Source organism: Zosterops lateralis (genome assembly GCF_965231275.1).
Source record: "Zosterops lateralis genome assembly, chromosome: 3".
Lineage (NCBI taxonomy): Eukaryota > Metazoa > Chordata > Aves > Passeriformes > Zosteropidae > Zosterops > Zosterops lateralis.
This window is the reverse complement of record NC_139764.1, coordinates 42,790,128-42,811,685: the sequence shown is the minus strand read 5'-3', so window position 1 is coordinate 42,811,685 and position 21,558 is coordinate 42,790,128. Positions and strand designations below refer to the sequence as shown.

The window sequence follows — 21,558 nt, the reverse complement described above, 5'->3', positions numbered from 1 at the left end:
CCCACAATGTTTTGTTACATAAATTGTGGTAGTATTTATATTAAAATGTGGTAACTTCAGGGTTTCCCACAAATTTTTGGATTTTGAAATCAATGAACTACTGAAACAATGTCTCCTTATTTTGAATGGCAGCCTTAAAATAAAATTGCATCATGAATTGGGGTATTTAGACTGAAACAACAGCAATTTAGAAAATTATCTTCAAGACATAGTTCTGTTCAAGAACTATTCATTGAATATGACAACCCTTCCAATGTCAGAAAATATTTTCAGATTTTTCCATGGCATACAGTATTGCCTCACCTCTTTCTTTCTAGGAAAGCTCTCTATCACAGAGAGGAAATATCTCTCTGAGGATAATTATGTTGAAATAAAATAGCATCTCTAATTAGCAGTGATGATGAATATCAGGTCAATTGCTGAATGTTGTGCCACTGTAGGTTATAATTCACTGAGAATTACACTTTACCATAGCAAAGTTTATTTTCTGTCTGCTGAAGACAGTCACTGATGAGGGTGCACTTGGCAGTGAGCAGTGGCTTCCAGTGTGTGTTCTCTGTGAGTCGCAATCTCCAGTTCCTTCGATTACATTCTCAGAGTAAACCTGTTAAAATCCTGTCTCTCCTATCTTCCTGGAAGGAGCTGAAGATTAATAATTCAGTTTGACAGTCTTTTGTTGACTGTAACTAGGTTGTTATGGTTGTTAAGTGCTGATAATTGAAGAAGACACCTGTTTAATTTATCTAAATAGCTTTATGGAATTACTGATAATAAAATATGCTTACACTGGGCAATTGATTGCCAATACACGTCAAACATTGCTGTGATGACCACAGTAATTTTTCCAGATTGTGAGGCTGGATGCAATATTGTATTATAAAATACTGATTTTTTTTTTTTTTTTTTTTTTTTTTTTTTTTTGCTACGGAAGTAAAGTATTTTGTGATGAACCTTTGGAAATGTTGAAATAAATAAAATTTTTGTATTGATAAAGAGGTGTGGTGTGTCAAAAAGAGAGAGGCAAGCTAGGAGAAACAAGGATTATGCTTTTTTAAATTGTTCTTTAGAATTCCTAAACTCCGTTTCTCAGTGGTTTAAGAATTTCATTTTGTATCCACAAGCAGTTTCATAAAGATAAAGTGATCAAAAAATTTTCCAAACAGTGTGCTGTGTCAAGAGATAATTCTAACAATTTTCATTTTGACAGTAAATTATTGCAGTCTTTCAAATCCAATTTCTTGCTAAAAACACCCATTTTCTCAACAGAGTGTATGATGATATTGATGCTGTGTCTGCATCGAGTCCACTCCAAACTTCTGTCAGGAATGCTATTGTTGAAAGCCAGCAAGTCTTGTCCAAAGAAGACTTTCTGAAGTTGATGCTGCCAGACAGCCTCCCTATGGAGGAAGGGAGAAGAAAGGTTGGCTACTTTCTTTGGCTCTATGTGTTTCAGTCCTTCGGTAACCTTAGAAATGGGTTTCTGGTATGCCCAAAATTGCTATACAGGATGCAGTATTGTTTTGTACAAGCTAAGTTTATTCTATGGGAGTGACCATACGTCCCAAAATATCATTTCCCATGAGGATGGGAAATGTTCATTTGATGATTATTTATAAAATCCAGTATTTGTTTATGTCCTTGTTTAGCTTGACCAGAGGTGAGTGCAGGTTGAGCAACTTCATTATAGTTTGAAAGGTTAAAAGTGACATTTTCAAGGCAGGAGGCCTAAATTTGTGCATCTTGTATGATATTAAAACACATTAATAAAAGTAGCCCACTTTCCTCTGCCCTGTAATAGTCAGTACCAACAATTCTGCTAGAAATCCAAACCAGTTTCATGTAGGTATCAGTGGCAGCTGTTCAGAAGGCATAATTGTCATAGAGAGCCTGAATCTAATCTTTGTAAGTATGAAGACAGTTGATAATGCTTAAAAGTTCACAATAAGTGGATAGTGATCTTAAAATTTGCTTCTCCCCAAAATAAATGGTTCTGAACTCTGTGCTTAATGTGGAATAAAGAACAAAGCAATTAACTTACTTGAGATAATTGTCACACTTCCATGTTAACTCAATGCTCTCTTAACTCACTGTTTATACAATATGCTAAATAGCATAATCACCATGTCTGAACAAAAGTAACAAATGTGATTCTTCTAAGTTCAGAGTTTAAATTTAAAATTCAGATCATATATATTTTATAATATGTGGTATGTTGAGTGTGCGTTATATATGCTTGGATTTTTGTGGGTCATGTCCTAGAGGTTTTTATGATTTATGATTGATACAGTAATTGGAGGAGTTTTGTGGAGATTCCAAGAACTGCCAGTGTTTCTGGCTGCCTAAGTAAGAGTCAACAAAGAGAGAGGAGGTGTGGCTGGGATAAATGACTGCTATTGCCTTCCTCTCCAAGGCACCTAAACAAAAGTTAAGTAAGTGAGACTCACAAGGAGCCCCAGCCCCAGGAGTTGGCAGTGTACAGTCTGTGGCTGTGCCTTCATGGAGGGTAGGAATCTTGATATTGGTGAGCTAGTTACCATTGACAGTGAAGTCAGAAATTAATCTCCTGAATATATGAGATTCTGTGCTATATTTGCTGTTTGCAAAAGCTATTCCTCTTAAGCATTTGTTCTGTAGGGAGTGTGGAACACACAATTAATTACAAGGGAAACATGTAATTGTTGTATGCAAGACAAACCAGTAAAATCATTAAGGCATTAACTGTGCTTTGTTAGATGTAAAGAAAAGTGTGTTTGCAGTACTGAGAAATTACTTACAAAGTGGAATGGTCCAGCTTTACAATGCAATAACATCTTGTTTTACTGTAGATATTTGAGTTGTGGTGTAAGTAACCTTTTAAAACGCATAAACAGTTTTCGCTGAACCTTGTTACTCTCTTTTCTAAGCCTGTTTTGTCATATCCAGAGAGATGCACTGTCTCAAGTCACTTCTATCATCCTGTGAATTATGTGGCAGCATATATCAGTTCAGAATGTTTAACATTAAAGCATGGTCATTTCAAATTAAAATCAAACAGTTCTATGTATAGTCTTGCATACATGTTGCCAGAGTTGGTAACCTTATATACATTTCTGTAAAACATTGCTGTCATAAGGCTATGAAGTTTTCACTTAACATTTCATGATAAATAAAACTACACAGTATCTGATTAATTCATGATGATATGTTCCAAAATATTGAGAGGAAGTCTGAATATCCAATTCAGTAACTTTTGAGGGCTCAGTAGATCTGACATGGTGGAAGAAATTTCTGATCTTCTGTATTAGTTCAAAAATTCCAGAGTGCCTGTCCAGAAGAACACTCCCAAGAACTGATGATGGTATATGATTGTATGAATCACTTCAACCTAAGAACAATGTGTATTCTTCTTTTTATCCTTAGTTTTCCTTCTATGGGAACCTTTCCCCGCGGAGGACACTTTACCGCACCCTCTCTGATGAGAGCATATGTAGCAATCGAAGGGGGTCTTCCTATGCCAGCTCCCGAAGCTCAATGATAGACCAGGCCTTGCCAAATGACATCTTGTTCAGCACTACTCCACCATATCACAGCACATTGCCTCCCAGGATGAGCCTGACTCCTGGAATGGGAAATCTGAGAAGTAAGTCGTTGTCACTGTCATTGCTGAATTGGGAATATTTGTAGTGAACTCAAATGAATCACCAAGTATAAAGGGAGGTTTTACTTTTAAGGTGAGATTAAGAAATGTCAAATCACTGCTCTAGTTACCTTAGTAACCAAAAATATTTGGTCAGCAGAACATGTTCATGCTTGCCATTAGTTCAATTCATATGTGTCTTGTTTGGAGACAATATTCACTTTACTTCCCAAAGTATTTACATGAGACCACTGATAGGCAAAAAAGTTTGTCTGAAGATATTTCTACTTATTATTTTATTTTCCAGCAGTGATCTAATTAAGCCAAGCTGGCCTTTTGGGTTTTTTTGATTTTTATTTTATATGCATTTGAATTATTGAAATATTCACAAATATATTTGAAATAATAGTTAAATGGCACAGCTTTTGTCTAGGTGATCCTTTTAGTAACATCTTAAAAGAAAATGTGCAATAAATGTTGACTTTGACTTCTACTTCCAAATTGAATTTGCTGATACTTTTTTTTAACATATTAGTAAAACCTTTAAAAATGACATTTCATTTCTAATGGCAGCAGAAAAGTAGTCTGAGGTGCTAAGTTAAAACTATTTTATGAACGTGTTTTTTTACTTGTGAAGATTTCATAAGTGAAATCTTTATTATCTGCTTAGCTTGCAATAAATCCAAGATGAACCATGAAGTTTGTAGTAATTTCCAAACAAATAATTGAATGGAAAGCTCAAATGTACACAGACAGATATGTATATTTAGATTAAATATCTATATTTGTGTACTTAATAAGAGTGAACCGTTTTTTCAAAAATGCTGAATATATATGCTTCTCAGTTAGTTTAAGCTGACATATAGTAGACACCTGGAGTTGATGTGAAATCTGGAAAAAAAAAGCCTCTTTTCTTTAGCTACTCTAATATTGCATCACAGCTGACTACAATTTTAAAAATGGACTCTGAAGTCCATAGTTAAGCTGTGGATGAATTTCTTGAAAGCATTAAGGACATTTTAGGCCCATGTCCAGGGAGAATGCAGCCAGATGATTTAAAAGAAGTAGCAATGAAAAGGGCTCTGTCATTCATCATGTCCTTCAGGAACTAGCAGTCATCTCCTAACTTTGAAAAGTAAGTTTTATATACAAAACACTTTTCTGGTCAGTAGCCTCAGCCATGAGACTGATTTTTGGTCACTAAGCATTGGTTAATTTTAAATTGGTATCTCAAACAAGTGCTAAATTCATGCCTCAGATGGGAATGCATGCTTGGTGTACCTTTTGCCGTTCTAAAAATATTCTTCTATCAGAGTGAAACTATTTACTGTGAATTTAATCTGAGAGGATCCTATTCTGTGGATAGCAAATGGAGATCCAGTTTATTTCACTGGAGTAGATTTTTGTAGTCTGTGAAGGAGCTGTATAGTATACAGTTAGGCATCCTGATTGTATTTTCTTTTTTTGTCTTTTTCCTCTATGTTACACCTTGTTTTTTAGAACCTTTTCTTGTGCATGTAGACATGCAATGGGATCAGACCCTCAGCTTGTTTTCCTTCAGGAGATTAGCACTGTGTACATCCAAGCTTTATACTGCTCCTCCAGCAGTGCTATTTTAATTGGTTTTGTATTAGTTCCATCTTGGACACCTAATATTTCATTCTTGCTGCTTCTTAAATACAGAAAGTTGTATATACACATATATATAACTGGGAAAAAACGCTACAAAATCAGTATCCTGTCAGTCAAAAACCCATCCAAGGCAATTCATGCTGTTTTCATATGCAACCTCTATTTTCTGCTTCTGGTTTTGTGTTTTAAAAGTGCTTATCAATGCCAGCTATATAGAATCTTTTGTGGTGTTTGTTTCAAGGAAGATTTAATTGGTTATGTGTAATTACACTCCAGAAAAAAACACATCGTGCCTTGCCTACCTATGTTTCAAAAATAAGGTTAATCAGTACCTCCATATGAGAAACTAACTTTGGCTCCTTTTAGGAGGTTTTTTGTAGTTGGTGCCTAGGGGATATTTACATTCTACAGCAGTGATATGAAAGGTTTCTTTTTCATTTATAATTTTAACATGAGGTTGTAGTTTCAGATATCAGGATTCATATCTTGTCATACAATGTCTTTTGTATGTGATCTCAAAGATACCAGTGGAAATAGCATGGTTTTGGCTGAAATCAATGTTAGAAAAGTATATTCTTGCACGTTATTATCCAGCATGAAATAGTGTGGCAGCACCAAATCTCATGACACCCTTCTGGCAAGGAAAAGAATGTGATTGATAGATAAGCAAGGCAGCACCAAAACCAAAGAGTAATAGGTGACCCTGAAGGCTTTCAATTTACTGGGAAATCAGAATTATGAAACACAATGACCACACAAATAAAGAAACAGAAACTTCATCTGTGTGTGATGGTGACTGTAAGAAGATGATTGGAAAAGTGAAGCTATAGGATTTTTTAATTATTGTCTTATCACTGGGAAAGTGATGTGAAGAGTTGCTTCCAGTAAAGCCTGAATTGCAAAGTCTGAGAGTCCAGTGCTGTTGATTGCAAACAGCACGCAAATTTAGAAATATTCACTTAATTTTATCTTACTTTTACTTAAACCAGAAAGGAGATTTGTGTAGGTAAGAACTCTGGAATATTACCTTGGGGACATTAAGGATTCCCTGACTGAGACACTGCTGGTCATACTGAGTGATTCTAACATGCAGTTGCAGGTACAAATCAATGCTCTTCTTGCCAATTCATGGCACGTGAATGAGCAGGGAAAGAATTAAAACAGTGAGAACCACTGATACTGAAGAAGTGTAGTAACCTAAGTCAGGAGCCCAGGGAGACACACGGAGACAATCTGATTTATGTTGCAGTCACCATGGCCCACTCTATCATGAAGCACAAAAAGAGAGGGGAAAGAAAATGCCCTAAGTGATAAACTGGCAGGATGTTCCTGTGCTGTGAGGAAAGGAGCAAGGATACTTGCAGTAAAGAGGGTCATAAGGAAGGGAATATTTTACAGTGATATATTGAAAAATTTTCAAAGTTCTCAGATTATACATGCCATAGGGAAAAGGCTTCCATAAGTGTAGGACCTGTCTCTGCAGCTGTGTTCATAGATGAAAGTCTTATCTTCAAACTGCTTTACTACCCATGTTAGCTTCAGTCCAAAACTAAACTTGTTGATAAGAAGCAATATTAAAATGAAAGAGCATCACTGTATATTGGTGATGTGCAATGGTAGCAGTTTGGAAATCAGTTTGTCAGCAAGCAGATAAAGGCCATTGATTAATTCACACAACCAAAGGAGAACGTGTTTGATGTTACCTGTTCTGACACAGTGAATGGCTCATCTTATTAGAACATGAAACTATCTTCAGTAAAAGAAGGGAAGGAAAAAATGGTTATCAAAAGCCCATGTGCATGAGAGCCTACGAGCAGGCTGGCATCTTTGAAGAGAGACTTCAGGCAACTCTAGGCAGTACTAAAGTAGGGAAGGGTTCAGCAGGCAGAAGTTGTTGCTTAAGAGGACTTAGAGATATAATTACTGATTGCAGGAAAGAAAAGCAGACATCCCACAGAGAGTGGGATTTACATTTGTGTGAGATTTGATATATTTCTTCACCTGCAGCTGCTTTGGAGAGAATCTACTTGTTAAATGACAAGTCTAGTTTGAAGCGAGGAGTACTTAGCAGATAGTTTTTTCATGATCTACAATCTCTGCATAAAAGTAGCAGTTCCAACTGAAGGATAATTGTCTTGGAAGTAAAATAGGTTAAGTCAGGTAAATCTTTCTTCTTTCTGCATAACGAGTTATTCTTTGAATATGGATGTATGTGGGACCAATAACCACCAATTTCAGGAGCTGCATTGAAAACTGAACTGACTGCATAATTTTGATGGAAATAGGGACTCTTGATACTGCTTTATACTTTCATGTATCAATAATAAAAATAAATAAAATTCCTAAGTGTAGGAAGTGACACAACTGAAAAGACCAGAAACTATGAGATCAATAATTTTATGCCAATAAGACTACAGCAAGTAAAATAAATCTTTAAAATTGAAGATAACACTGAAAGTGCTTCCTCAAAGGAAATTGTGTTGCTTCAAGAGTCAATCTTTGGTACAGTAAAGTAGTGGCCTACTAGATTAGGCATAATCCTCCTGGACAGACAGAGGTGGGCATGCTTAAGCATCGCTTGCCACTGTTGCACAAATCAGAAAGGGAAATTGGCAACAGGATTGCTGATGTGGCAGTCCTGCACAGAGTGAGGCAAGAGCAATAGTAAGAGGAGCAGGGAAGAAATGCAAATACAGGAGGCTAGAAAGAATTTATCTCACCCAGAGCATTCCTGGAATACAAACAATATTCTCTGAAATTCAAAGACACCAAGGCCTATGTCAGTAGAGCTCATGTTTGGTATTTTTATTCTTTTTCTTCTTCCCCCTCTTTTTGCTCCCCCATTGCAGAAGAACACAATTTGTGTCTTGAAAATGAATTATTCTGTGGTGGCATACTCATGCCTGTTCAGTTATTCTACTTAAAATTTCAGCTATCAGCATGAGCACTTGAATTTTCAGAGCTATCAATATTCAAATCTCTAATCTGGCAGGCTTTCTGCAGTTGAGTAGCTCTGTCAGGGCTTATGTAGGACTGAATAGGATCCACCCTAAGGTGAACTGAGGTTCTCACAGAGACAATGCATAATGAAGGATGACTACTGGTGAATATATCACTCCTACACTTTAATTTGGAGAGCTGGCAGAATCGCACTGGGAACAGGCTTCTTCCTGACAGGTTTCACAATCAGCCTCTCTAGGCTGATCACACAAAAGCCAGGGCTGTCCCTTAGGGCCTGCCTGCTGGTCTAGAACCAAAAGCTGGCTTCGCAGTCCTTCAAATAAAGTATTCTGTCTGCTTTCCACAACAGGGCTGTATGAAACATTTGTACTTGCACAAATAAGGTTCTTACCATTCCCAAGTCATATACAGAAGTTCAGAGACTGCTCTGACTTTCAGCTTCCAATGTATTTGCACGAAGATAACCTTAGTTAAGGTTTTATGTATGTTTATACAGAACTGAAAATAAAATCTTAGTACAGATATATGAGTAGAATATATGTCTATGTTTTATTTTCCATTTCATATAACATCCACTTTTACATACTGAGAGTAGGACATTTTTGCAGTTTTGTCGAGCCACTTCCCAGTGTAACGTAGCAATACTGCATCTTTCATAAAAGTGTAGAACAAGATAAATTCCACTGTAAAGAGAATTTCTGCCTCTTCTGCAGGGACTCCTAATTTTTGACAGAGGATTGCAAGCCTCCCTTCGCTTTCTTTTTCCTCATATTTTACATTTTTTTAAGCAAGGTTTCTGCAAAGAATAGAGCATATCATATGCTTCAGTCATTGCTGTGTGCAGTAGAATGCTTTGTAACAGCCTACTCTCTTTGGATTTCTGGGTCAGAGTTTTTATGTCAAATGGACATTAATATCAGGACAATGACAGCATGCCATTTCCTTAAATGATAATGTATCTTCCACTTGTATGAATGCATTTCTTGCTTCATTGTTTTTTGTGTTTGGTCTTTTCCTGGGAAAAAATACTCATCTTACATATAATAATTTAAATCACTGGAATAACTAGACAGAAGTTTTCTCCTGAAATATTTGAGGAAAAATTCCTATTTTGACCTTTTTGTTTAATTGGAGTGGATGTGTTTGAAGCAAAAATTGTCTTTGCCTGACTATACTATGTAATAAAATTATTATATTCCATTACTGGCTTTATGGTTAAGATGAAATGTGATTGCAAATAATAGATTTGGTTTATGATCAGTTTTGAGAAACTTTGTGTGTCCCTTCAGTATTCTTTTTAACATGTTCACATTGATCAGAGTGAAGATTGCTATGGACAGATTAGGAACATGTAAAGCTATTCAAGAAAAGCATGAAAATTAGCATATCTTCTACTAAAATGTATGTTTATGGTGCATTCTAGAATCTGCATAACTGAAAGGTTTGTTTGAACAGTTTATAGTGTATACATTTCATTTAATATATGATCTGTGTACTTTTTACAGTGTTACAGCTCACTCTGAAATCTCACTCAAGTCCTGCATCCTTAGAAATACAGCTACAGATGTAAAACTAATAGGGTGGTATTTTCAATGTGGAAGGGAGATTTGGATGTAGGCTAGAATTTACAAATGCATTAAAAGAAAAGGAAGTGAGTTTTTTGGAACGGGAATATTTTCAGTTTCGGAATAAAACTCTGCATGTAAATATCTTTCGTGTTGTTTCACAAATATAACTTTGTGTATCTAGCAACTTCTCTGCTCAGTGCTCAGGTTTAATTTGCTATGCTTTAGAATGGATGTTGCCTACACACAAAGTGTTCATATGAAAATGTGAGAGACATATCATGTGCAGTGGCACCAAAAAAATACCCTTTAAAACCTTCCCATCTTTGCAAACATTTAGAAATTGTTCCACCCATACTGAGTATTGAATGGGAAAAGACAAACACAAGAGAAATGAAGATAAGCACTTTTTGCTTATACATTTTTTATAGATCATTATAGTAGCTTCAAAATTAAATGTACATAATTGTTATAGGAAGACTAATTATTGTGTTTATTGTTTAGATGAATTCTGGTTCTCAGATGGGTCCTTATCTGATAAAGCCAAATTCAATGATCCTGGCCTGATGCCCCTGCCAGACACTGCCACAGGGCTAGACTGGTCTCACCTGGTAGATGCTGCACGAGCGTTTGAAGGTAACAGGAAAATTTGAATATAGATCAATGTTCAGTACACAAACTTTTTTTTTTTTTTTAATATATATTGTACAGCCACATTTTGAATTACACAAATCCAGTGTTTGCCTCTGTAGCCCTTTAGTTCTTTTGGCAGTATCAATTCTCAGTGTGGAAGATTGTCACTGAAAGTTTGGGGTCTTCCTGATACTCTGTATCCCATTTAGATGCAATACCTCCACTTTAGTGCCTTTAAGTTTCTTCTGTAATCAATTGAAAAATCAGAACTTTGAAGGAGAGATTGAAAACATTTATGTTAGATGTATAAAGTGAAATTGGGAGTAATACTTCCCTGAGTTTGTTGTGTTGTGTTTATAAAACTGGTATGTGTAGTCCAAATGATGCTGTGGACTCAGTTTTCATAAGCCCTTGAAGACCAGGAGCAATGTACAGTATATTTTCCAGTAGCAGGAATTGGGGTGCAGGATATAGACCAGGTTTGCTTTATTAAATTATGGAACCAGATTAACCAAGAAAAACCTCATCTGCCTCTGGGAGCTAAACCTACACCTAGTGTCTAAACAGAGAAAAGAGATGTTAGTTTGAGTGTTTATATGAATATTCACAGTTAATGTTCATGTTTTGTTGTTTGAGAGGTGTTTTTTTAGTGCTGTCCTGAAATGTCTGACATTTATTAACTAGTGTTGCTTGTGGTACTGAATGTAATCTATGGATAAGTATGATGTTACCACAGTCGTTGTATAAGAGACAGGTTTTAACTTCATGAAAACTGGCTGTGAAGTTAGTGATTTGGGTCCTTTTTAACTCTTTTAAACCATGGAAATCAGTTATCTGGTTCCTGATTCCTTCCCAAAGTCTGAAGTGATTAAAGTTCACTTTGTTCAAAAGCTCTTCAGAACTGCTTGTTACACTAATTTAAATGGCATTGTGAAAACCCAAACCAACAGCAATGATTAGGAATTTGAAAAACTGTATTATTCTTGACCTCATGTGCATTCATTACTATTCAGTACTACTCAAACATGGCTGTGGTAGCTGGCAGGAAATACTGTGACACTGAGAATCTTGACAGCTCTTCCCATGCATTCCTATGTTCAATTGCCCAGGGAACACCCTGCTATTTGTTACTGACATCTTAAACTACTGAAAAAAGGCTTGCATTAGTAAATGACTAGCTCTGTAACTTTGTACTTGAAGAATTATTTTTAAATGCTAATAAAAATGTTGAGTTCAGCTGAGTGAAAGATCATTCTGTACCAGCTATGCTCCTGTATTTTTAGCTTTCTTTGAAAATGAATAGATTTTCATTCTTTTTACTATCTAGTATCATGGTTAAAATAATTTCACTTTGGATAAGAGTTATGTAAGTGTAATTACATTTGAATTTGAGAATGAGAGGTAGAACAATACAGCTAACCCAGAGTGCTCTATCCTAGAGAGGAAGGGTATTCGCTTGTTGGGTTTTAATTCCTAATAACTTTGATATATCTGTAGATAATGCTGAAGAACTAGTGGTCTGAGTTCTAAGGAAGAAGCTATTTATTACATATTTGTTGAATTATTGTAAAAAATTGAGTAGTGTGTAATAATCCATTTTTGTATGAAGGAATATAATTCCTTTCTGTTTAGGACTCTACATTAGAGACACCTGTGTATATGTTAGATGATTTATACAGTGTTTTGACTAAATTCATAGTGCTGCAACTAGAAACTTTTGCAAGGAATGGAATTTTTAAACTCTTATTCAACTTCACCCTATGCCTTGCAATTTGAAAGCAATTTAAAAAAGAATAACTGATAGCCATGTCATAAAAGATCACTGCAAAGGAATGTGTTGCATATGAATTAACAGTGCAGTTTCCATATGTATTTTAATGTTGTTGACCTAGAAGTTGCTTCAACTTTCTATTTAAAAATAGCTCGGAACTACTGTTCTGTGTTCCATCAATGTGAAAAGGAGACTGAATGATTCTAAAGTTTGTCCACTTCTAAATAGAAAACTGCTTTGATCTTTTTTTAAACTGGGTGAAAATGGGATCACATTTCATATAGGACCATATTAAAAAACCCAAAAAAGTAAACAAACACCCGCCTCCCCACTTTCAATGGAAAGGATCACTACAAAGATAAGAAAATTTTAATACTGAATTAAATAAAAGTTTTAATTAGAGTTTTGTGAAATTAGGAGGTTTCTCTAGTTTGGCTTTGCCAGCCTGGTACTCTGTTGTGTTCTCTTCTAGAACCTAGACACTGGACTTAATTTTATTTTTTTTCTTTGTACAGTGTCTTTTCTTACTATCAGTTTATCAGGATTGCCAAACTGATTCCAAGGTCGAAGTTTTTCTTTTGTGATCTCTCCAGATGATGTGTTGACAATTTAATTTGATCAGGTCAACAACACTAATGTGGGTCTCATGATCTTTCATCTCTGTCTTAAAAAGAAATTGTATCTTGATTAATGTTAGATGTAGACTTTTCAGGTGCTTACATTGTTTACATTGTTGCCCTCAATTGGATTAAGAATTAAATTTAGTAGCAAGATTTTTGCTACCATCATCCATACTCAGAGTTTACTTATGGGTGTAAGAGCAGTAGTCTCACTTTTCACTTTCTTCCTCTCCTCAGATGAAGAGTAGACGAGGTTATTTATTAGTATTAGCTTTTATTCAGCTGAAGCCTTGGTCCTGTGTGGAACAGCAGTTTTTAAGCTATGGTCCATGAGGGTAGAAGAAGCTATTACTTTCATTTCATTTTGTTTTTAATTGAAAATATGGTGGTAATGCTTTTCATTTTGTCAGGATTTAATTTTCATTGCATTTGCTTGACCAGAACCTTTGTGGGAAGCTGCATATTTACTTCAAACTTTCTCTGAAAATCTCCTGTTATTCCTTAGACCGATCTTCACAGTGTAATGGAGAGCTGTGCTTGCATGAACTCCACCAGCTCCAGAAGCTGCATCAGAGAAGGGTTTTTGCTTGAGCTTCCTTTGTGGGTTCAGTGCCCATAAGCTGGAGCACAGTGGAGCATTATTTTAACACACTGCACTGCCTTCCTTCATATGCCTCCAAGACATAGTTTTGACTCTGATATTTCTCCAGAGATGATACTTTGCATGCATGCTAACATCAGTTCAGTCAGTAGCAAGGGGAATCCTTCCATTTCTGTCATACATGGATAGGCTACTTCCAGTTCCCTTATTTCACTGGGGAATGGAGAGAGACATAACCAGGGAGAAGGTCACATCGTGGAAATACTCTGTTGTAATGTTTTTGTATCCATCCCTGAAGCAAACAGTAAAAAATAGATAGGAGTGTATGTGACTGTACAACAAAAGAGGGAGGGCATTTGGGGTGAAAAAGAAGTTAAAGAACCAGAAGGAAAGAAAGCATGCTCAACTGAGTAAAGATAAAGATATGGGGTTTTCTAGAATAAATTGGAAAGCCAAATTTGTAAAAGGAGAAATCCCAGAAAAGAGTAAGGGAAAATAAGAGAATTATTTTTTTAATTCTCTTTTTGTATTATCCTTCCAATAGATATTAAAGTTAGGGAAGAAGGAGTGGCCTTCACCATGTGTATTATGTTTCTGATGACTTTTTAGATATTTTCCGTGTTTTGGAGACAAAAAAAAAGAAGCATTTTTGTATGTCCATACCTGCTACTGTAATTATAAAAGACAACTGACACAATTACAAATATTGAGTCTTATTATTAATAGAACTTTGTACTATTTCTTTTATTTCAGACTGGATTTATTACGCTTTTAAAAAGCTATTTAGTGTTTGATAAGTCATATTCTGAGCATTAAAAGCCTAAGATAGTCCTGATGTCCCTGTTCATTAAAATTGGTGGTTTCAACTCCTATGTTTTTCCAGGTGATTTTTATGAATGTCTTCTGGTGCTAATCAAAATGCAGTGTTTCTAAATGCAAATTTATCTTTGCAGAAACATCTGTGCTACTATAATTAATGTTATTTTAATACTTTGATTTAAAATCTTCATAGCTAAATGTAATGCTGCACATAATATAATGAGAAAGAAGTGAATCCTTTAGCATGACAGATAATTATTCTAACCAAAGTACTGTGTTAAACTGCTAGAAAAAGAAAAAATGACAATATTTAGTTAACATTTGGTGATTTCTAGGGCATGCATGTGTAACTCTTTTTGCTTCAATGCATATGTCAGTGTATGTTTGTGGGTAGACTTTACCTTTACAATGAGAGAGTGGCTTCATGCACTATACTTGTTTTAGTTGTTTCTGCTTCCAGTACATCAAAATTGCCTGAAGTTTTTTCTGGCCTCTGTTAGTGGTCTGGAACAGTGAAAATCTAAATTCAAACTTAGTGGTTACAGCTATATGACTCTTTTACTGTAAATTTAAACATGAATTTTTGTCTCATCTTTGGTCTTGCTGAGTCAGTTGTTTAAACTTTCGGTGTAAAGACCAATACACTTTTTGCAAATAGTTTTCTATGAGTGGACTCTCTTTGGAGTTTGGCAGGGACATCTCAGTTAAAAATGAGAGCTCTGAGATTTACTGTATTTTTTTCTGTTTAGCATGTACATTTTGCTTCAGTTGAATAGGAAGGCTCCCTGTAGTTTAGGGGAAGCAGAATCTAGAGCTACAGCATCATACCAGAAATACACTTAATTTTTCTTCATAAAAACTAGTTGTTGTAATGAAAATGCTAATAGTGTGATGGTGAAATCAGTAGTTATCTGTGTACTTCAGACTGCTTGTTTATACTCTCTTGTTTCTGGGCTACATACTGTGTTTGATCTGGGAAACTAATTTTAATTTATCTGTACAAAGTAAATCTATTTCTCTCAGTAGGTTTCAAATCTGCAAATGATGTCATTGATTATGTGTTTATATTCTTACCTTATTGTCAGCACATATGGAATAGTCATGTTCATATTTGCTGAGATCCATCAGTAGTCAGAAATAAGGCTAAAAGCAGGGGAAATGTGCTGCAGTCTGAAATTGGACAAAACCAGACACGCAACATTTGTTTATTGTATTATGGAATGAATTGGTGATCTGTGCTATGCTGAAGGGATTTTTTAACCTGACAAAGAGCTTTTTAGTAATTCCTATTTTTGTTTGGTAGTACTTGTCCTTCCCATCTGAGATCTGGCCTGTATTCACTGTTTGTGTCCTTAAGGGTTTGAAGGATTGTCCTCTTATGTATCCTGCCACGTTGCCATGCTGTGTCACGCTATCGAGTATTGCTATTAGGGACATGGGGTGTGACTCCTCGTGCTTACTGTGATGTTGGTGTTGTGTAGGAATGGCCTGGCAAGGCTGGGAGTGAGCTCCAGCAGGAATTGCACGGGGAACATCCCACTGCGTGCGCTGCCGCAAGGGCCACAGCTGCTCCAGTGGAGATGGACTGTCTTGTTTATAGGAACATTCTAAATCTTATTCCAGGTTTTGACTCAGATGAAGAATTTGGGCCGTTCTGTCATCAGACGCCGTTTCTAGGTGATGGTCTGGGATTGATGACTTTTGCCTTTTGTAAACTTTTTTTAATACTTCCTATGTTTGCACGTTTGCATGATAATGCAAGCTTTGGGCCTGGTGGGGTGGTAGAGCAAGGGGAGAAAGGGCAAGGCAGGCATGTTGTCGCCAGAATTCATACAAGCCTACAGACATGGATTTTGTTTGGCAGAAATAAGCTAAATCAATCTCCACAGAATATGGATTTGGGTTGGTTCGGTTTCTTTTTTTTAAAGAAGACAAATTAAATCCTAATTAATGCATCATTTACTCCTGTTCTGTGCAATGATGATTTGCATGGCATACTTCTATTATATGGTCACTGATATATTTTGGCAACCACACTGTATATCCACAGGTAATTGCATCTGTGCTTGTTAGATTATGTTCTAGTGAAATTCAATGCAGATAATAGAGTGCCTTAGTAATACCTATAATAAAACTCAATTGATAAAAATAGTGTGAATTTATTGGTTTTCAAGTATGCAGATTACCATCAGCTTCTGCAATTGCTTGAGACAGTAAAGCAGTACGTACAGAACAGTGAAGATTGAGGAATCTGAGGGCTTTTAAGTCCATGGAAAAAATGGAAACCTTTTTGCTGAATTATTATTGTCATTGGTTGTGGCCCTGAATTCTGTAATGGTTTTCTGCATATTTCATCAAGACCAATTTACTGTTCATATCAGCATTAAGTGGTCCAGACAAAACTGTCATCCTGCTGATAGACACTAAAAAAATGCTTTGGGGTTGCCTTTGGATGCAGGTGTGGGGAAGCCAACTAGTTGGTGTACATACATCTGCTGATTATCTTCAAATCTGAGATGTAGAAGTCAACATCCATTTCACTAACTGAACCAGGATAATGGCTGTAATACAGCCTTTTATTTTGTCCAGTTTTAAAGGTATCCTTATGTTTCTTTTTTACAGATCAGAGAGTAGCATCTTTTTGCACCTTGAATGATATGCAGCGAGCTCAGGGCTTGGAAGGAGCACAAGAGTTACCTTTGGATGAGAGTCCCCCAGATGGAAAAGATTTTCTTGAGGATGCTGGGTATGTCAGAATTAAAGTATATTTCTTACAAAAGTATTTTAAGGAAAGATTTTCTCTTAATATTGCATGTCAAATTGCCTATGTGCATGTTTCATGGCTGTTTGGTGGCAAACTTGTTGTCTTGACTTACAATTTCTTTAATTTTGAAAAATGTTTCTGCAAATCAACTTGTCTCTCACTGCAGTAGGTCTGTAATGCAGATCAAGGTTAGATGCAGAGTTTCAGATAATCAAATTTCTCACTATATTCCTCCTTTACAATAATAATTTTATTACATTTATTTCTGTTCTCATTTTAATAGAACTAATAACAGGAGCTCAGCTCTGTAGGATGCAATAAGCTGATCGGCAGCAAATGTCTCAAACTTTGGAACAGGCTCTATCCTACTTTTGCAACCATTTGCTATTTGCAAACCCAAAATTTTTCTTTTATACAGAGGTAAATTAATCAAGAGAATCTGTAACAAAGGACTGCAGAATTTATGCCAAACTACCCAATTCTTCAAATTCTTCCCAGTGCTCTGGGAGAAATTATTCCTTTTTCCCCCCCTTCTTCTTCACGTATCCTGCTTTAAGGAGTATACTTGTTAATTTAAAGATTTTTCTTGTTATACAGATTCAGCAATATAATCTGTCAACCACCACACTTTAGAAGAAAAACACATCTTTGATTAGTTTTGGTCTTCAGTTGTAGGAATGGAAGAATTAGAAATGGAGGGAAAAGTCTTCTTGCTTGTTAGACTATCACATTTTAATTTGAAGCAATTTTACACAAATTAGCTTGCTTACATGGTAAAGCACATTTATTGTAATGACTTTTAAGTCCATATCTTTCCCCAGGCTAATGATCAGTAAGGATTGTAAAAGACTGTTAAATGCTGTTCCCCTTTTAGTCATGGAAAACCTGTCAGATTTGTGCAATTGCGTGAAGCAGCTGATTCAGCTTTGCATGTAAAGCCTCTCTCTTCACCTGCTCTCTTTTAGACACAATTACTCACATGATGGCTAATTACATCTCTAATGTACATGAAACTGTCTCTCTCAGTGCTCATTTTCATTCAGAAAACAGAAGCTATTCTCAGTATTTTCCTTCAGTCATGCATTTGATTAACCTGTGGCAATATTTTATGTGTTTTGACCTTTAAACAAAATATTTGTCTCCATTAAGCCATAGGTTTATCCTTTACTGAAAATGACACTACTGCACAGCAGACAAAAGAACTCTTTACAGCTCTTTTGGTTTGCAGTAATTGCTGCTGCATCTTGCTTGAGATTAGTACAGTCGTTATTAACCAATGTGCCTGCACACCATGGAGCAGTGAGTGTGACTTGCTCTGCGAGGGTATGTGCAGGTCATTCCTAAAACATTCCTTCTTAAAATCATTGTTACTTCTGCTTGATTTGCATGGGAAGCAGTGTCATATTTCAGATACTGCAGGACTGGATTTATGTTCTAGTATTCTTATGTTCTTTTACTGATGTTGATTTTGTCTCTGTTTTCCTAACTATGCCTGAACTGATTGGTTTCCTTTGCTATTACTCAAAGTGTAACTCTGCTAAACTGGGAAGAAAATGTTTTTCACTAACTCAATGTGAAAGTAGTGATTTACTTTACAGGGAACATGCTCCGAGTACTCTGACTGGGAAAGTAAACCAGCTGGAAGTCATCCTCCGGCAGCTACAAACTGACCTGAGAAAGGTAAGAGACCATTAGCACCCTAAATACTCCCCAGTTTTGGTAGTTTTATTTTTACACAGAGATTATCAAAGGCTTGAAAGAAGTACATCAGTTAAACTAGACAGTAGAGCTCAGTGGTTGCTCAGAACGCTGAGGTGCAGAAGGTCCTATGGGAATGGTATGTGAGGAAATTGGCCCAAGGCTATGTAGTTTAGGGATCTTTACTCTGGAACAACTGTCCCACAAATAGTCACACCCCACAAAAAAGGAAACACTTCATTTATGGTACTTTGGATTTAACAAAGGATAGGGATATGGACAGGGCACCATTTCTAAGTAGTTAGCACTCCGATTTTGTCATCCTTGTTGCCTTGTGTTTCCTTGGTCGTGTAGCAACAACTTGATTTGTGCCTCATTTGTTGTCAAAATTCTGAACTGGAGCTAATGCCAGGGTAATAGAAATGAGGCTGCTTTTGGTAAGAAAACAAACATGTAAGGAAAAATATTGAAATGAGATGTTTTTCTTCCTTAAACATATGCTTGAAATCAATTACTTATGACTTGGGCTCTCATATACGATTTGTTATAGCTAAAATCTTCTTATGCTTTTAATGCTTGATATTGTTGTTGTTAAATGGTGTAAACTCCTTTAATTTTTTTATTAAAGTAACATCTAGTTTTCTTTTTAGCTTGCAGTATTTTCTTGGAATGAATGAGGTAGTTGGAGCATTTTTGGGGAATTAACTTACAGTTATCAGTTGTCAGAATGAATTAGGGAGCTCAACAAAACGTAGCTGTTATGACTTGCATAGAAATATTAACAACAAAAATAAATTTTGTCATCACAGTTACTCAACTTTGCTCAACTTGTATCTTTGTTAACCAGGAAAAACAGGACAAGGCAGTTCTCCAAGCAGAGGTACAGCACCTGAGACAAGATAACATGAGACTTCAGGAGGAGTCTCAAACGGCAGCGGCTCAACTGAGGAAATTTACAGAATGGTTTTTTAATACGATAGACAAAAAATCCTAATGGCTGGGGCCCTGCAAAACACTTATTTGAACAATGTAACAGCTGTATCTTTTGAATTAGCAGGGTAATAATTTCACTGTGTTCACAATCCATTTTAGGTGTTTCTGCTACATTTTCTGTCCAGCTTTATTCATCTGAAAGGGAGAGAGAACTGTGGCAACCCGTCTTTAAATTCATATGAAGAAAGCAGAGAATAGCAGATACTTGTTTGTGTGCAGATGAATGTAAAAAATCCTTAGTGTCATTTTAGACATTTTTAGAAGTTGCTCTGGCTGGGGCTTGCCTGAAGAGGAATATTTGGGGTTTTAGTTCCTGCATTTCAGGTGCGCTGGTGAAGATGTTAAAGCAATTTAAATTAGCTTGGGCTTCAGTATTGTAAGATAAAAAGAATAATCAGACATATACTTTAATGTTTAAAAGGTGCTCTATTTTTTTGTATGTACAGTAGTTTTATTTCCACAGTCCACATTGTCATAGCAATAAGAATGGAGGTATAGTGAATAGTTAAAGAGCTGTGTTTATAAAATGTTAGCACTGATGTGTTTAACACTAGTTTGGATGCAGATACATTAGAGATTATTTATTTGCAGGAAAAAATGGTGCCTGAATATAAACAGTGTTCTGATTTTCTAAAAATACACATGCCTTGTAAATGGCTCACTGGGGTTAGCCCACTCCCAACTTCAGTTACTTTTGTATAGTTGATGTTCAGCAAAACAGTTACACTGCTTAACTATTGAAATCATGTATGGTGTGAGCCAGCCAATCAGTTGTACAATGCCAAATTTGTTTATCTTTGTACAGAAGCTTTGATCAAGTGTCTTGTATTTAACACCTTTATTTAAGCTTATTTAACCTTAAATTGTTGTTTTTATAAAGTTTGGTTTATCTGCACTATGGTGAGGTCAGTTGGTTGCAAGTTAGAGTATTTTGAGCTTGCCAAGACTGTACTGAGGAGTTCTAGAAAATTCTAACAATTGGATGCTGCTAGTACACAATTGATTTGTTTGTATGCTTTAACATTTTTAACTGTTTAATTTGAAATGAACATACATCCTGCTTTTTTAATAAATGTTAAAAATCTAAACCTGAAATATTTTATCTTGTATTATCTGTAATCATTGTTACCAGTAGTAACTCAGGTTTCTGTTCAGCTCAGTCCCTGGTCTCTCCATCTAGAGACAGTTCAGCCCCCCAGAGCTGTCAGGATCCCTTGTTACTGAGAAGGGGTTGCCACCATTGATTGTCACAGTTAATTTTGCTTTACTGACAAGCACATGCTGGAGAAAATGTTCCAAAGAGGTTCAGTTTCTTTACATTACCTTGAATGTTAGTTGTAGCAGGAAATAACTTACCGTCTTCTTGTGCCAGCGATCGAGGATTTGACTGCGGTGTTAGCGTATGTGAGATGCTTTGTGTACAGTACTGAGCTTAAATTCTACACCAGAAAAGGACACCTTTGCAAAATGAAATGAAGCTAATGGGCACATTTGAGTTACCCAAGGAAAAAATAAAAAGTTCAAGATCATAGTTTTATCCCAGTTTCCTCTTGGCTGCTGGATGCATTCAGGCAAACCTATGGAAAATTGTGGAATAATTAAAAAATATATTCAACTCATGCAACTAAAATTCCATGTCCATTGTTCGTGCACATTGGCTGAGAAGTGTTGTATAAATTGAACAAATGTCTATCACTGCTGTAACAATTGTTCTTATAAACTCTTCTTAGGAAAGGTTGTATATGGGCAGATAATCAAGCCTTTGGTATCCTTACACTGAAATTTAAAAGATCATTTTGTATTGTATTTTTCATCAAAAACTCTGACTTTTACATACCAAACAATTTCCACTAAGCTGTATTAACAGGGTAATTAAACATGGCAG

General features: G+C 35.9%; 1 protein-coding gene across 4 annotated transcripts in view; it reads left to right on the top strand.

Annotated features, from left to right (window-relative positions):
- The window catches only part of SIPA1L2 (signal induced proliferation associated 1 like 2), a 125,301-nt gene extending 104,548 nt beyond the window's left edge, over positions 1-20,753 (top strand). For 3 of the 4 annotated variants that reach the window (XM_083856867.1, XM_083856868.1, XM_083856866.1), the window contains 6 exons: positions 1,267-1,420; positions 3,400-3,619; positions 10,279-10,410; positions 16,841-16,964; positions 18,581-18,662; positions 19,528-20,753. In XM_083856867.1, coding sequence (XP_083712993.1) covers positions 1,267-1,420; positions 3,400-3,619; positions 10,279-10,410; positions 16,841-16,964; positions 18,581-18,662; positions 19,528-19,674 — 859 coding nt within the window. In that variant the 3' untranslated portion in view covers positions 19,675-20,753. The remainder of the gene's footprint in view (positions 1-1,266; positions 1,421-3,399; positions 3,620-10,278; positions 10,411-16,840; positions 16,965-18,580; positions 18,663-19,527) is intronic. The other variant, XM_083856869.1, reaches the window with a different exon arrangement.
- Positions 20,754-21,558: the final 805 nt, after the last annotated feature.